This window comes from Scophthalmus maximus, chromosome 21 (assembly GCF_022379125.1).
Source record: "Scophthalmus maximus strain ysfricsl-2021 chromosome 21, ASM2237912v1, whole genome shotgun sequence".
Lineage (NCBI taxonomy): Eukaryota > Metazoa > Chordata > Actinopteri > Pleuronectiformes > Scophthalmidae > Scophthalmus > Scophthalmus maximus.
Window position 1 is genome coordinate 6,243,632 of NC_061535.1, and position 15,579 is coordinate 6,259,210.

The window sequence follows — 15,579 nt, forward strand, 5'->3', positions numbered from 1 at the left end:
CAAAACAAATTTACAATGCCCCACAGAGCCTTACACTTTGACTGCTGACTATACCATCACCCCACTAGAATTGATGTAACCAAAACACCAAACGAGGTGTGCTGGGCTATATTATTCAAGTGGAGAATTATTGCCCCTCCCTCTCATTCCCACTTGATCGGGACACCATTCTATGACTACATCCACACTAATAAATAAAAAAGATATCAAGGAACAACAATTGGTGCAAAGTAAGTCCAGGAGTTTATTTTATAATTCTGTTTAACTTCCATTTAAAACCTTTTTGGTCAATGTCATTTGTGGGGCAATGTGTGCAGGTTTAAAAAGCATATGCTTTTGCTCATCTATCACATGTCCGCGCAGTGGGAAGACTGTGGTTAGGATAACAGGAATGATGTAACTGCTGCAAGAATTTGATTTGTACTGTTCCACACTGACATTTAATACATCCTCCGGAAAAAAAGGCAAAAAACATGGAAAAGAAGAATACATTTTTGAAACCTGTTACCTTCCAACTGCCTGCTGCAAGGTTCTGCAGAGCCCCAGCTGCTCCCTCCAGGGTGTCGGGGTTTGAGCATTCAGACAGCAGGGTGAGGTAGGGCTTGACGATGGTCGGGTGCCACAGCATCTGAACCCCCTTTGGAGGATCTGCCGTGTCCGGAAAGGGGCCCACACCATCCCACTGTGAGAGAGACGAGACAGATTGGGACTTATTTTTTATGTCAACTTTTTGTGGTTTTTCAAGTTATTTCCAAACGTAATTCAATGAGAGTTCATATTTCTTTCTTCCTCTCTCTGCCTGCAGGGAAGCTGAAAAGAGTTTAGTCAATGTGTTGCATGAATCCGGGATTAGAAAGTGTCATGTGATTGCCAAAAAAAGTGTCTCATGAGCTTCTATGAAAGAAGCCATTCCAACTCAGCTTCCATACTCTGTGATCTGTGATTTTTATCCCTGTTTTCCATTATTTACCACACGTCCCTGCTGAAGCCAAGGCTGCCAGAAACACTGACACTGCCTTCCTGCTTCATCATGAAAGCTGTCCTCTTTACTTTTCATGTGTAGATATATATATATATATATATATATATCTCGATGGTGTGAAAAAACTTTATTTATAAATCCAAATAAAATGAGCAGAGAAACATAATGAGAGCAAAAACAACTATATGGGGCAGGAGGGATCATTGGATTGTTAGGGTATTCTGTGATCATATGCACAGACTTCAGGCATCTATGGTGAGCTGCATCCATCCATCCATCCATCCAATCTCCATTACATTCTAGGGCCCATTATCTTCTCCATCATCCTCTTCCTCACCTGGTCAATTCCCTTCTTTTTCTTCTTCTTCTTGCCCCAGCAGCCAGAGCTCTCTCCATCACGACCGTTGGCATCCCAAAGCAGGCTATCCAACTCTTCCAACCCCCCCTGCTGGCCATGAGACGTCTCGGCAGCCAATCGGTAAGACAGGTTTCTCAGGATGCAAACGCAGTTCTCTACAGTCTGGAGATAAAGAGAGAAGTGAGAGATGAAGCGAGGTAGGAAGATGAGAGGGTGGGTTGTAGGAGGAGGAGGAGACGGAAAAAAGGAGATTTAAAAAGGAGAGGATGTAAGTCAGAAGATATAAATGAATGAAGTGCGAAAGCTGAGGTGGGAGATTTGTGTTTGATGCCATTTAATGAAACACCTTGCCTGAAAAAACAGCGCAAACTCATAGTCAAAGCATGATAATAAAAACCGCCCACTCTGGCACTATTATACCATCGGCCTTCCACTCCCACCCACGAGCCAGACAGACAGACAGAGTGAAACGGTGAGAGAAAGAAGAAAGATAATCTCATAGGTAATGTGCTTCTCTGCAAAAAAATTTTTTTCTAGCTCTGACTTTGAAATCAGATAAGAAGGAACTCACGCAAATGAGGAAAAATTACAAGCCCAATATATTCTATCACACCCCATTAAACACCAAGTTTAGAGGTGATCCTGCCAGCCTGGGAACATATGAGTGAGTGTGTCATTTTCCTGAGTGTGTGTACTTGAATATGCATGTGTGTGTTTATTTAGTATAACTGAAAAAGGGGAGTCATCAAATCAACAGAGTGGAAATTAACAAAGGGAAATCATCCATCTTGTCTCTGTCTGTCCATTAGTTTACACAAAAACAACTAAGGAGTGAAATTGAACAGCCTAAAAAAAGGCAACAAAAAAAACATTGTCTCACTCCAGTGAGCTGCAGCCATGTCTGAAACTCTATTCACATAGCATTATAGAATGATGTGAGAGAAGTCACATTTTATTTATAGTGACATTTCATACTTCGATGTTTTAGTTCACATTCATTCCATACACTGTTCTTTTTGGCTACATGGTTTAAGGAACCAAAATGTTTTAGGTATAGGTTTAGAAATGATAACATGCTACAGGAACAGCACCCCCACAACTGGGAAGGGATTCAGGGTGTTTTTTTCAAGAACACACACAAAATGAACTCTTAAATCTGTAAAACTGTAACAATCTACAAACGAACCAATAAAAGGTTTTGACTGTAAGCCCTTGTGAAGCTTTCCATACTTTACTTTTAGACTCGCTTGTCCACAACAGACTTCTCAGACACTGCACTACTGTGCATTAAGGGAGTTGCAATAAAACTCGTGTAGTAACACCCACAACTAATGCAAGCAGTTAAATATCATGTAATCTACCAAATGTCTGCATTATATGGGTTGTGTCGGTACATTACATGCTTAATCTTGCACCATCATTTTAAATAACTGTATCTGTTATTTGGCTCTGCGTGCTATTGCATACTATCTCTAAAAATTCCTCTCATGTGCATTCCTTTCAGAACAATAGCATTAATCTGTAGATTGTGTTCGATGGGGCATTTGGCTACAAAACTAACCTGTCACATTACATGGAGTGCTATTATTCCTCTGACCTTGTGCCTTTCTATCGGGATGTGTGAAGAATGAAGACAGAGCACAGGCGGTCAAAATGCAAATCCTGAGGAATCCTGAGGGTGACGGTGAGGGGATTTTTCTGTGAGAGCACTAACTGAGACCGAACTGATGATAATGATGAAATATCCAGGCACATAAGATGGAATTCCATTATAATACGACTTGAGCAATTTCAATTTCTGCTTTCTTGTTATAGGAGACCAATGTTACAAGTACATCTTTTTAAAATAGTCTGCACAAGCATTTGGTAATTTAATGTCAGACAAAGTTTGTCTGCCTACTTAACAGACATTGTGAAGAGCAGGTAGTCTGGACAAAGCAGATGAGCAAAAAAAAGGAGAAAAGACATACAAAATGAGCATTTGGCTAATGTGCATCACAACTGCAACTGTAACCACTTGCTGGTGCAGCTGCCAATCAGCTAGTTATATATAAGCTTAGTTATGAGTGGTCCTCTGATGACTGCAGTCAGAGGGTGGAGAGGGGCGGGCGTTTAAACAGTGATTAAAGATGGCCATTTAGAAAGGCTGGGGGACAGGGAGACCTTGAGGAGTCAGCCATCCACAACCACTGTTTATAAAGTATTGACTGGCCCCACACACACACTGTGTTATGAGTCATGAGCACACATACATTATACTGTACACCAAGCTAACATGAACACGTCAATATAAATGTAAATGCAAAAGTTAACATAAAACCACTCAACTTTGACAACTCGCAGAGCTCAAATTGGCAGCAAGAAGTTAAGCAACATTTTGAATTAGAGTTTCACTTGCCCAAAATAAAACATGAGCTCAACTGATTGGAATGCTTCTTGAAAACATAAAAAAATCGTATTTTTTTGTGGCTGCTGTTGGTAGTGAAAGCAGGTTTTAGCCATTATTTTTTCTTTCTTGTCTTGAAGACGGAGCCAGAAATAAGAGCATGAATACATTTATGCAACGCACGCACGCACGCACACACACACACACACACACACACACACACACACACACACACACACACACACACACACACACACACACACACACACACACACACACACACACACACACACACACACACACACACACACACACACACACACACACACACACACACACACACCTTGCTGTCGATCTCGCCGCTGCCCAGAGAGGTCTGGATGACGTAGAGCAGAGCATCTGTCAGGCCGTCACACTCCCTCATCCTTCGTCTTGCCTCCTCACCTGCAGAGCTTACATTCCTGCAATGCACACAGACAGACTACTGGTCAGTGTGTGTGCGCATGTGTAAACATGTGTCTTTGTAATTGCCAAAGAGAAAGCAAATTGAGAAGTTGGTGAGGAAGGAAGATAAGACAGTAGGAAAGATTAAAGAAACAAGAAAGAAAGAGGATACATTATGAAAGATGTAGAGAGGCGGAAGTAGAGCAAGAGAAAGAGAAAGCAAGCGAGGGTGAGAGAGTGGGAAACAGATACTGGGAAACCAGGCAGTTCCCCCTAAACTAAACAATTGAATACGGAGCATTAAAATTCTGGATACATCTCAATCTATGCCCAGAAGGCTTGCTTCAATTTAAAGCACTTGACTTGAGTCCAAAAAAAAAAGACTGTTTAGTCAAACAGTTGATGCCTGAACTTCACAGCCAACACTCACAGTAATGTTGCTTTGATAATTGAACAATATTGGCAGCTTTGCCAATATGATACAAGTAAATAATGCATTTTAATTAAACTGGAGGTACAGGAGGGTGGTGTTGTTTGAAATGTCAGGGTTTCAGCATGGAGCTGTCCTTGATACTGATACAGTTCGCATGGTAAACGGGACACTGATTCATTTGTCTCTGTCAGTAAAATATATGAACCTAGAATGTGTAGCATGCTTGAATATTGTATTTCCCTTATACAACCCTAGTTGGAGCAAATGACAAATTGCACACAAGCAACTAACACTGCAAATAAATGTCTACATTTGCACAAAGAGTTACAGCTCATTATGCAACACTAAACACACTTTGCAAAACTGTCAATCATAAGACTCAATGTTTACTTGTGTATTATATTAACAAGACTGCACATTAGACAGGCACATTTTAACGTTTTTGTAACTTTAAAAACTCCATCATGTTCGATCACTTACTTAATTACTCACATACCAGAGCATAACCCTGATTGCACTGCATTGAGTGGCTTTTCAGGGACGCATAATGATGCCGTATGATTTATGTAAATACAGAAATAGGAGAATATTTCATTTTGACATACAGTATATCTTTCTCCCGGTGCTATTAAGATAAAAATAATATGCGGGTTTAAACTCAATACACAGGCTTTTTCACACAGCTTTCTTCCTCGAAAATAGTATTCAGTGAAATCTATAAGCATAAGAGTATATAGTGTCTATGTGTGCATGCTGTAGATACCCTTTTTTAACAAATCAATGAAAGCTATAACAAGCATTGTGTAGGAATGTGTGTTTTCTATGTGTAAATAACCAGGAGACAGATGGACTCATGCACCCTAAGACCTCATTGTTACATCCACTCAATACAATTCCTCAGCTCAGTCACACTGAGCAGAATCAATGATTCACAATGCAGTTGAATAGTGACAAAGCAATAACACAGAAAGCAAAGTTGGCAAATATTCCAATGTCATTAATACAGCTGTGTGAATATATACATGGCTTTATATTTTTTTACAATTGGCTGGTTGTAAAAAGGCTATACATTTATTCCAGGATAAATGATAAATACTAAATACTGCAATGAACCCAAATTATGCTGTTGTACTAACAGTCGGGTGTGGGTGCACTTATCAAGTGGCAAAACAAAGAGCAAGAGATCAAATTAACTCACAAATCAATGATTGAATTTTGGTACAGTAACATGAGTTGAAACATCTTTCTTTATAGGTGAAATAAAAAAAAGTGATGACAGACAAACGTGACACGAGACAATGTGATGGTATGGATGAACAAGTTCATCCATACCATCGGCATAGTAGAGAGATCACAGCTGTTCCACCAGTCTATGAGACAAGGTCAATCATTTATTGTACTGATGGGGAAGAGAAAGGGGAGGAACTCAATTAAAACTTCACGTTCACGGCTGTCTGCTTCTAAGAGAAGGTCACGCCATTTTCAACCACTTGAAACGAGCATACAATGGCCAACCCACTGAGCGCAGACAAAATTTCCCGTCAAGTCGATTTAAAACAACAAAACGGTGAAAACACTTTACCTTGACTAATGTTCAAGCACCAAGGACAGGATAATGATGAAACACTGAAGTTTGAGGCCTTACAAACAAGTTTATTTAATGTCCCAATTTCATGTCCAGCAAGCTCGGGCTCTCCAAGACTGGACACAGTTGCTGAGTCTACCGCAGAATGTTTAGACAAATAATGTGTACTGGTCCCGTAATGGTACAATTTGCCATTAAATTGTAATATTCAGTAATGACTATTTCTAAAATGTAATAAACAACATTTCTTATTCTGTTCTCATGGGAACTTTTGGCAGGAAACACAGAGAGAAGTATGGCATGCACCCACTTTCAGGAAAAACAAATTAAAATAATTATTGGAGTGCCAGCACCATAAAAGTACAAAATACGCAAACGTGTCTTTTTTGGAACAAAGGAAAACAAGAATAAGGAAAAGAACAAACTGAAACAATTGACTGGCTACAATTAATTTTTTTTTTTTTAAATTTGGCATGGCTCTGGTTTTAATAGACCTAATATTTCCCTAAAATTCCCCTCTGTCTGAAAAACAGGCAAAAGCCAGCAACCCATGCAGTTCCCATCCCAATTTAAATTTAGATCAGTGTAGACAGTCTCCTAACACTATTTTGCTGATGATGTTTCATTGTAATTACTGCTGAAATGGTAATATAAAAACATCCTGACGGGTATTAAGACGTATATACAATGGTTAACAACACTGATATTTAAGTATCATCCACACATAAGTGAGAAAAAGCTCAGTAATAATGTTCCTGCTAACTGCAGGAGCTGGTTTGGAAATCATTAGATCAAGGCAGTGACCAACCTGTTTGACATCAGTTTTCCTTTCTATGGCGCGACAGTGTGACTTAGAGTCACTGAACACATTTGTCACTTGTAGTAGTTTTTGTAGTAAGAAGATTCATGCGACATGTACAGAAAAGACCAGAACATAAGTTTATCTCAGACACATGGCGCTCTAATGTTGCCCCATGAGCTAATGACCACTGCGTGACTTTGTCTCCAGCAGCTGGTGTGCTGTACTCTGCACGAGTGTCTGACCATGTGTGTGTCGTGTGTCATCACCAGATGGCACAAACACACGTACAAACCAATTAATATCAATGGAATGAATATGCTAACAAATTCCTTTGTGAAAAAGCACTCCATGTTATTGATTAATCACATAACCTCTCATATTTCTCCCCCACATCTGTGGGTGTCTGAAAGGAGACAAATTGGAAGTGTTTCTGAGTGTGATAACTACAGAAGCACACACATACTGTACAAACAGTGCACAACATCAAGGCGGTAGCTTTTTTTTTCTGGCTTGGCTATAAACCAATAAGCTACAGGGAGGTAAACATCGCCAGAATGGAGGCCATGGAAACCCCTCCACAGGAAACCTTGCGTTTGGCCTGATAACACTGGTTGTGTGTGTGTGTGTGTATGTATGGAGGGACCCCTTAATGCCCACCACCTGATTAGACAACATATGGGTCTATCAGGATCATTAGCTGCTTGGATCACATTTAAAATTGGCACACTTGAGAAAACACACACACACACACACACACACACACACACACACACACACACACAACACAACACAACACAACACAACCACACACACACACACACACACACACACACACACACACACACACACACACACACACACACACACACACACACACACACACACACACACACACACACACACACACACACACACACACACACACACACACACACACACACACACACACACACACACACGTGATCCAAACCCCCGATGCCATGTAAGTTGTGAATAAAATCTGATGTCAGACATGCACTGAAGTCCAGACATTTTCTTGAACTTTTCCGTAAGTGAGAACGCAAACGTCTGCAAATGTTGCTCCCGAAATTTTCTGGAACTTTTCCTGTCAGCCCCCTTGTAAAATTTCAGGAAAATGTTGGAATGAGCCCATGTGATAATACAGCGGAAAAATATCCGGAAACATTCACAGCGAGCGAGTGGGCGTGTTGCTAATTAAACAAAAACACTGCTTTCCTCAACAGGTTTATCATCACGTCTTGCCTCCTGCATGCTCTACCCAGACACCACAGAGTGTTCTGCAAGTGTTCCCGTCAGTGTGAACACTTCTGAGTCGGACAATCTCCGGCTGTGTTCATCATATGTGAAAGGCAAATTTCAGTAAATAGCACACACAACTCCCCCATGCAGACTGTGACGTCTGAGACTGATTCAGCTTAAAACATTTGCTCTTCAACAGAAACAAATGTGTGTGTGTGTGTGTGTGTGTGTGTGCTCACGTGTGTAAACAACATGCATACTGTACATACACAGTTAGACATGTTTATACCCAGTGCAGCTCACATAAATAACATGTTCATGTGGCTGGCGCACACAGTGAAGGGTAATGAGAGAGGTGAGAGGTCTGAAATTGAGCTGAGATACACTGGGACTGAACAATGTGGCCTCGTGTCATTTTAACCTCCCAGAACAGACATTGAGATAGAAAAACAACCCTGGAGAGCTGCAGAAACACCTTCATTACTCCCCGTGTCTCAGCTCACTTCTTTGAGCTCCTGTTAGTCTCTCGTTCCCTTTGTTCTTCTCCGCTCTCTGTTCTCGTCTTTCCAACTTTAAGCCATCTCTTCCTCCGCTCCGCTTTCCTCCTTTTTCCTTTACCAGCTTTTACAATTTGATCTCTAACTTCACAGAGTGGAGCAGTGCACTGACAGCATCATTTGTCTTCCCCACGCATCTCCGGAGGTAAACACACGCGCGCGCGCACACACACACACTGGAGTCATTTAAACACCTTAGTGAGTTAGGAAATAATAAACTTGACATACAAGTCGAAGTCTTTAGACGTCACAAAAAACAAAACAAAGAACTGATAACTTTGTCTTAAAAGTTTCAGGCAATAGATCTTGCTTTGGTATAAACAAACAACTACAAGAAGCACCACAAATAATGATTACTATATTAAACAAATGCCTTCAAAATCGAGGCACCATTTGGTCTAACAGTCTAATCATGCACAACATTAAATGCATTACATCCTCAAATCACAAAAATATAGTTCCCATTGGTATTTACCCCTGCAGCTGGTAAGACCGATTTTCATTTAAAAAATATCTAGATATCTAAGACTCCTGTCAGCACTTACAGTACAGAGGTAGCGCGTGACATTTAGTATAAATATATATATATATATGCAAAGGATTTAAAAAATGAAATTGGAAAAACTCAACAGAAAACTTTTTTCTAGTCTGCATCAAAAGATACCAAAAGAGATTAGAAGGGAAAATGTGTTTTCTTGTGATTAGGATGAACTACCGCTTTAGATTCACCTCCTCTACTCGTGTAATGATTTAAACAAGATGATAGCTCCGACAAAAGACTCAAAAATGAATCCAATTCTCAATACTGTACGTGCGTAGGTATGAGTCTGCTGCCTCTTCTAACTGAAAATGGGAATACATTTCAAAGACATTACACGGAGGAATAACATCATAATCCCAATTTGCAGGAACCCAGTTATGCACACCCATAAGTGTTGTAATGCTTTTAAAATTCCGATTACGATTCCTTCTCAAGTGTTTTTGATATTTTTTCAGTGGTAAAAACAAACACTGTTCCACACTCTGTCTCTATCCACACAGGTGGACGCATTTGTTACAGTTAACAATATCATGAAATCCAAATGCAAATTTGATAATGCAAATCCGCCTGAAAAAAATTCCAGTTGAAATAGCACAGCTCCTATGTTGACTCAACCCAGAAACAAAATAAAACACTACAAAATTCCCCCAGTGTAATATTTATTGCAAATTCAAAACTATTTGTGGACTGAATTTGTACAGGTGTTTGTGATATGGAGTTATTGGGTATAATAATCATGTCCTGGACCACAGGCCCCCATGGCAGTTGCTGAACTGTTCCATTAAGAATGCCGATAACAAAAGCCACAGAGGTTTATACCAAAAATACCTACACCAAATTATACCTTTCATATGCTTATTCATGCTGCTCTGTGTCCAAATGCACCCAGGCTACCTCGTACAGCCAGCTGTAGTTACGTGGTGTGTTTTACAATATGGTAAGAGCTATGGTGTTATTATTTTATTGTTGCATTAAATAGCAATAGATACAGATAAATGCCTTTAAAAAAAGGAAGTGTCAATATTGGTCTTCCCACTGACTGGCTAGAGATGTACGTCTGACTCTTCAGCCAGCAAACAGGGACGTTTCATAGGAAAACATTAATAGATAGGATTATGTAAATATCCAGAACTTTAACTTTTCTAATTATATGTTTTGAAGATTTTCTGAAAGCCGGAATTATGCAAGCGGTATTTAAAGTGATGACAAATGCAACAATGACTCGAGCGACTGGAGCGTTTGCTTTGGTATGTTAATTGCATACAAACATGCACATACACACAATTTAACACATTGCACACGAAATTGTATGCATGTGTACCAAAAAAGACGATTTGTAACATTTTCAAAAAGGCTCTGAGAGACATTTAATAGCAGGAGATAACCACTCAGAACAACCTGAGAGAAGCTCTGCAAAGCTAGTGGTCAGGTTTAATCCAGTGGCTGCGGGTGGTCGATTGAGTACACAGCTCAAAGACAGATTGCAAAATGGACATGGAGTTTCTTTTCTCCACTCCACAGGTTTGTTTATTTTGGGTTGTTAACCATGCTATCCATGCTAAAGCATCCTAAACTTATTTGCCATACACATTTGAGGTCTGTTTCTTGTCATATTTGAATGGGTCTGTGATAACAATGTGTAGTCTGCTTATGACGATCTACATAACATACAAAGCCTATAATTGAGACATTTGTGTGGGCTCTAATTAAATCTTTTTAGCTGTCTGGTCTTGTGGAGGTTAAGTTATATGCTAAGATCTTTACAAATGTATTCAAACGGTAGTGTACAACATATTATGGACACTTTTCTGGTACAGTTCTGATAAAACTGCACTAAAATGATTTACATCACACATGAGAATGAGGAAAATGTGATATCAGTGACTATAACTGTGGTGTACTTGTTAGTGTCAGACAGGCTGGTTTGAGTATTTATGCTGATCTAAGATTTTCATGCACAACAATCTCTAGGGTTTACTCAGAGTGGTAAAAAGAAGTGAGGAACAGAATGGGCAGACTGGTTTCAAGCTGACAGAAAGGCTAAGTAACTCAGGTAACCACTCTTTGTTACTGTGGGGAGCAGACCAGCATCTCAGAAAGCATGGCACGTCCAGCCTTGAGGTGGACAGTGGCACATCAGGCTCCACGCGTGTCAGACAAGCTCATACATCTGAGGCTGCATTGGACACATGCTCACCATAGCTGGACAGTGGAAGACCAGAAAACTGAATCCTTGTCTGATCCCCATCTCTCCAGAGACATGCAGATGGTAGCGTTAGAATCTGTCATCCACAGAATGAGTCCACGGACCCAACCTGCCCTGTGTCAACAGTCCAGGCTGTAGGTGGAAGTGTGATGATGTGCATGTTTCCTTGGCTCACTTTTAGTCCCTAAATAACAATCAGTCAGTCAGCACTGATCAAATCTTCTCATGACAACTTCCAGGATGATAATGCACCATGCCACAGAGCAAAAGTTCTCTTAAACCAGTTCCAAGAACATGACAACATGTTCAGTGAACTTCAGTGCCCTCTATTTAAAAAAAACAAATCTGCAGAAATGATGTGATGCAATCATGTTAATATGAACCAAAATCTCATATTACAACACTGTTTTGAGAGCAAAGGGAGACTTTGCATTAGTGAGGTCAAATAAAATGCTCAGTGTGTGAACGTCTTGTATGTACTGTAAGCCTATCTGTCTCTGCAGGTATGGTCAGGATTAACATGGAAAATGCACTTCATGAAGGGAGATACACAGCAGTTTGTCACACTGTGCACCTTGCCGATTTGAATAATACACACATGCATGTCTGTAGAGTGTGACCTATCTTCACTTCTAAATTACTTTTTTACTTATACTAAAAGACAAACATGATGTGATTGCTGAACTTGTGCGAATTCTGAAAATCAAAGAAACACTATGCTCTACAAAGCTGCGAGTCGTCTTTCATTACGTCTAGCGTTTACAACTAAGGAACTAATTTAAAAGCACAATGCACCAAAAAGAAAGTCTTGACATACCATGTACTGGTAAAGGTGGGGGAGGTGTTGCTATGGTTACCGGCACAAGTTTGTGAGCGACAGAGAGAGAGAGAACTGAATGAGTGAGAGGGAGGAAGAGAAATGACTGTGCACCGAATATTCTCTGTTTGTGAATATGTGCATCTATAATCACACAGCAGTGAAGATTCTACAGACAAGATTAACTATCATGCACAATGGGTGAAATATGCTTTAACACAGACACTAACAAACACACATGCACTGGAGATTAATAAGACCATGGTATATTATGCAGTGGTGGGGAAAAGTACTGAAAAACCCTACTTGTGTACAAAGTAAGTCCTTTAAAAAAGAAAATGTGATAATTATTACTGTGCAACAGTTTTGAAAGGGGGAAGGGAAGAGGTGAAAAAGGTTACATGTCAATAATAATGATATTTGCTAATAGTATCCAAATCAAAAACATCATTAGGCTCCCAGGCAAGTATGCATTTTTATTTCAGTGCATATATGTCACTCAAGGTGAAAACTACATCAAACTGTACCAACAAATTCCAGTCAGGCAGTCTGTTCATACTAAGGAAAATTTATATTTTTTTATTACAAGTCCAAGAACACCCCAGCAGGTGTCCATAGTCTTTATGTAGCAATATTAAAATACATATAAATAAAATAGTCTACCACTGCTTATAGAATTATAGATTAAAGTAGAAGAAAACGATCTTCTGCAAATGCCTCTCCTCATTTGCACAATTACATCAAGTCTATAAAGGCAGACTAGTGAGTAGATTGATTTTTGCACTCATAAATAAATAAATAAATAAACAAATGAATAAATGTATTTTCACATTTTAGAACTAATTCTCGAAGCACTCGATTTGTTGCACACACCTGTCTGAACATAAGACAGGTGGAGACATCTCCACAACCTGCTATAGATCCAACTCCTCTGCTCGTACATTCTCAGTGCAAAACATGACCAGTCCACGGAGCCTCTCTGTTTCACTGCGCTCTTTGTTTTCAGACACTGAGCAGAATGAGCTCTCAACACACGGGCATCGTTAAAAACTGCTGTAAAGTGGCGCACACCTCACTCACTGTGGTAGTGAACACAGAAGTCACAGCTGATCCACTGTCAGTATTTTAGCATTTGGTGTTGAGCCAGACCCAGCATGCACCTGGTGATCATGCAACATGGCAGTTGATTGGCGGCAGTTTGATTTGGGACACTTGCCGTTGTCACCGGCTGGTGCATTTAATCTGCTGCTTCGTCTCTTCTGCACCTGCCTATCTGGCTCTCTTCCTTTGACGCACTCTCAAACAGTCAATCACTTTTGTTTTTATTCTGTAATGATTTAGAATTAAAATGTTGCAAAGTATAAATAGCAAGAATACATTTTAATGAGAGTAAATGTAACTTCTTAGTTCCACCCCTGGAATTATGCATACTACTACTACTACAGCTGAATGTCTGCGAGAAACCATTAACATGACAATTTGATCTAATTTGACAATTCGTAACGTGAGTGCGTATGACTGCCTCTACAAAACGCCTCGAGTAGATGAATTGGTTTAGTTGTTCTCCAGATTCGGTTTTAGTCTCTTTCAGCACATTGACACAGTGTAGTAATCAGTGTGAGGTCTTTGAGGAGACTGTGCTGAAAACTGTCTGTTCACAAGGAGAAATCACACAAGCTTGGGAAGATGGAACACTGGCAGCTCACATAACTGTCAGTCACTCCTCTAACTGGATTTGATGGACCAGAGGAGACCACTTTCTTTTCAATATTTCTACACGATTCTCCACATTTCAAATTCATTCTCAAAATGCAAAAGAACAACAAAAATCAGAGAGAGAGACAGAGAGAGGGGAGGAAGAGACTCACCATACATGTATGCCTTGAAAGAACTTCAATTTACAGTAGAATTATGCTTGTGTGAGTGTATGATAGTCTTACCTGAGGCAGCCTGTAGCATTGCGCAGCACCTGGGAGGTATGGAGGTGAAGCTTTCGGTCATCATGGTGATTCGGGGAGGAGTCCCAGCTCGAGTGGGGTATGATGACACTATTGGTCAGAACAGCCAGGGCGTCCTGAATGATTGGCATCTTGAGAGCGTCACATGATGACAGGTTCCATAGCACACCTGCACAAACAAAGAAACACACACGGAGAGAGTTTGTAAATAGTAATATAAGAATACTTCAGACAATATAATTGTATGTCTGCTTATTGCAATTATGAAGCACTAGATACTCTAATATGCTAATGATACAGGTACTACTGTATTTTTTTTAAGATATATATGTAGCTCAGTCAAACTCATTTGCTGGTATTTATCACTTTTGAGAGAGCGACTCTCTTTTATTGTGAAATTTAACTCTACATGATAGTTGTGATGTCTAAAGAGATTATTTAGTTTGCTTTTTCCAGGACAAAAGCCGACTGTCCAACCAGTGGGTTATTTATTACACGCTGTGTGGTGAAGAACACAGGCACACACATACAGTATATAAACAAATACACTCCAAACAAGTGCAGAGAGATTGTTTACAGTAGATGTACACAACTGCATGAGTTTACAGAGAAATATGCAAGCTCGACTCTTAACAAGGACACAAAAGCACCAATGCTGTACACACACACACACACGCTTACTGCACACGCTTACCACACACACACACACACACACACACACACACACGCTTACTGCACACACACACACACACACACGCTTACTGCACACACACACACACACACACACACACGCTTACTGCACACACACACACACACACACACACACACACACACACACACACACACACACACACACACACACACACACACACACACACACACACACACACACACACACACACACACACACACACACACACACACACACACACACACACACACACACACACACACGCACACACACACACGCACACACACACACGCACACACACACACACACACACACACAAAGAGGGAAACCAATCAGAGGGGAGGAGGGCTGAGCGACAGCTCGGGAAGACAGGAACAGATTGAGAGAACAGAGGAGCAACATGTTTTAATATGACAAACTATTAAAAGCTGTGGTGTTGAAGGTCACCATCTCTCACACATTTGGTGTCAGACTCAAGATGTCTCAGGTCCCAGATGACAGATGTTACCACACAAATAAAATATGGGCAAGACTGAGGACACTGTGCTCTGTATGCACT

General features: G+C 40.3%; 1 protein-coding gene across 3 annotated transcripts in view; it reads right to left on the reverse strand.

Moving 5' to 3' along the window:
* The window catches only part of ctnnd2a (catenin (cadherin-associated protein), delta 2a), a 192,047-nt gene that overhangs the window by 28,301 nt on the left and 148,167 nt on the right, over positions 1–15,579 (reverse strand). For all 3 annotated transcript variants that reach the window (XM_035619639.2, XM_035619638.2, XM_035619637.2), the window contains exons 15-18: positions 14,312–14,498; positions 4,070–4,187; positions 1,320–1,502; positions 509–682 (exon numbers count right to left, since the gene is read on the reverse strand). In XM_035619639.2, the coding sequence (XP_035475532.2) occupies positions 509–682; positions 1,320–1,502; positions 4,070–4,187; positions 14,312–14,498 (662 nt within the window). The remainder of the gene's footprint in view (positions 1–508; positions 683–1,319; positions 1,503–4,069; positions 4,188–14,311; positions 14,499–15,579) is intronic.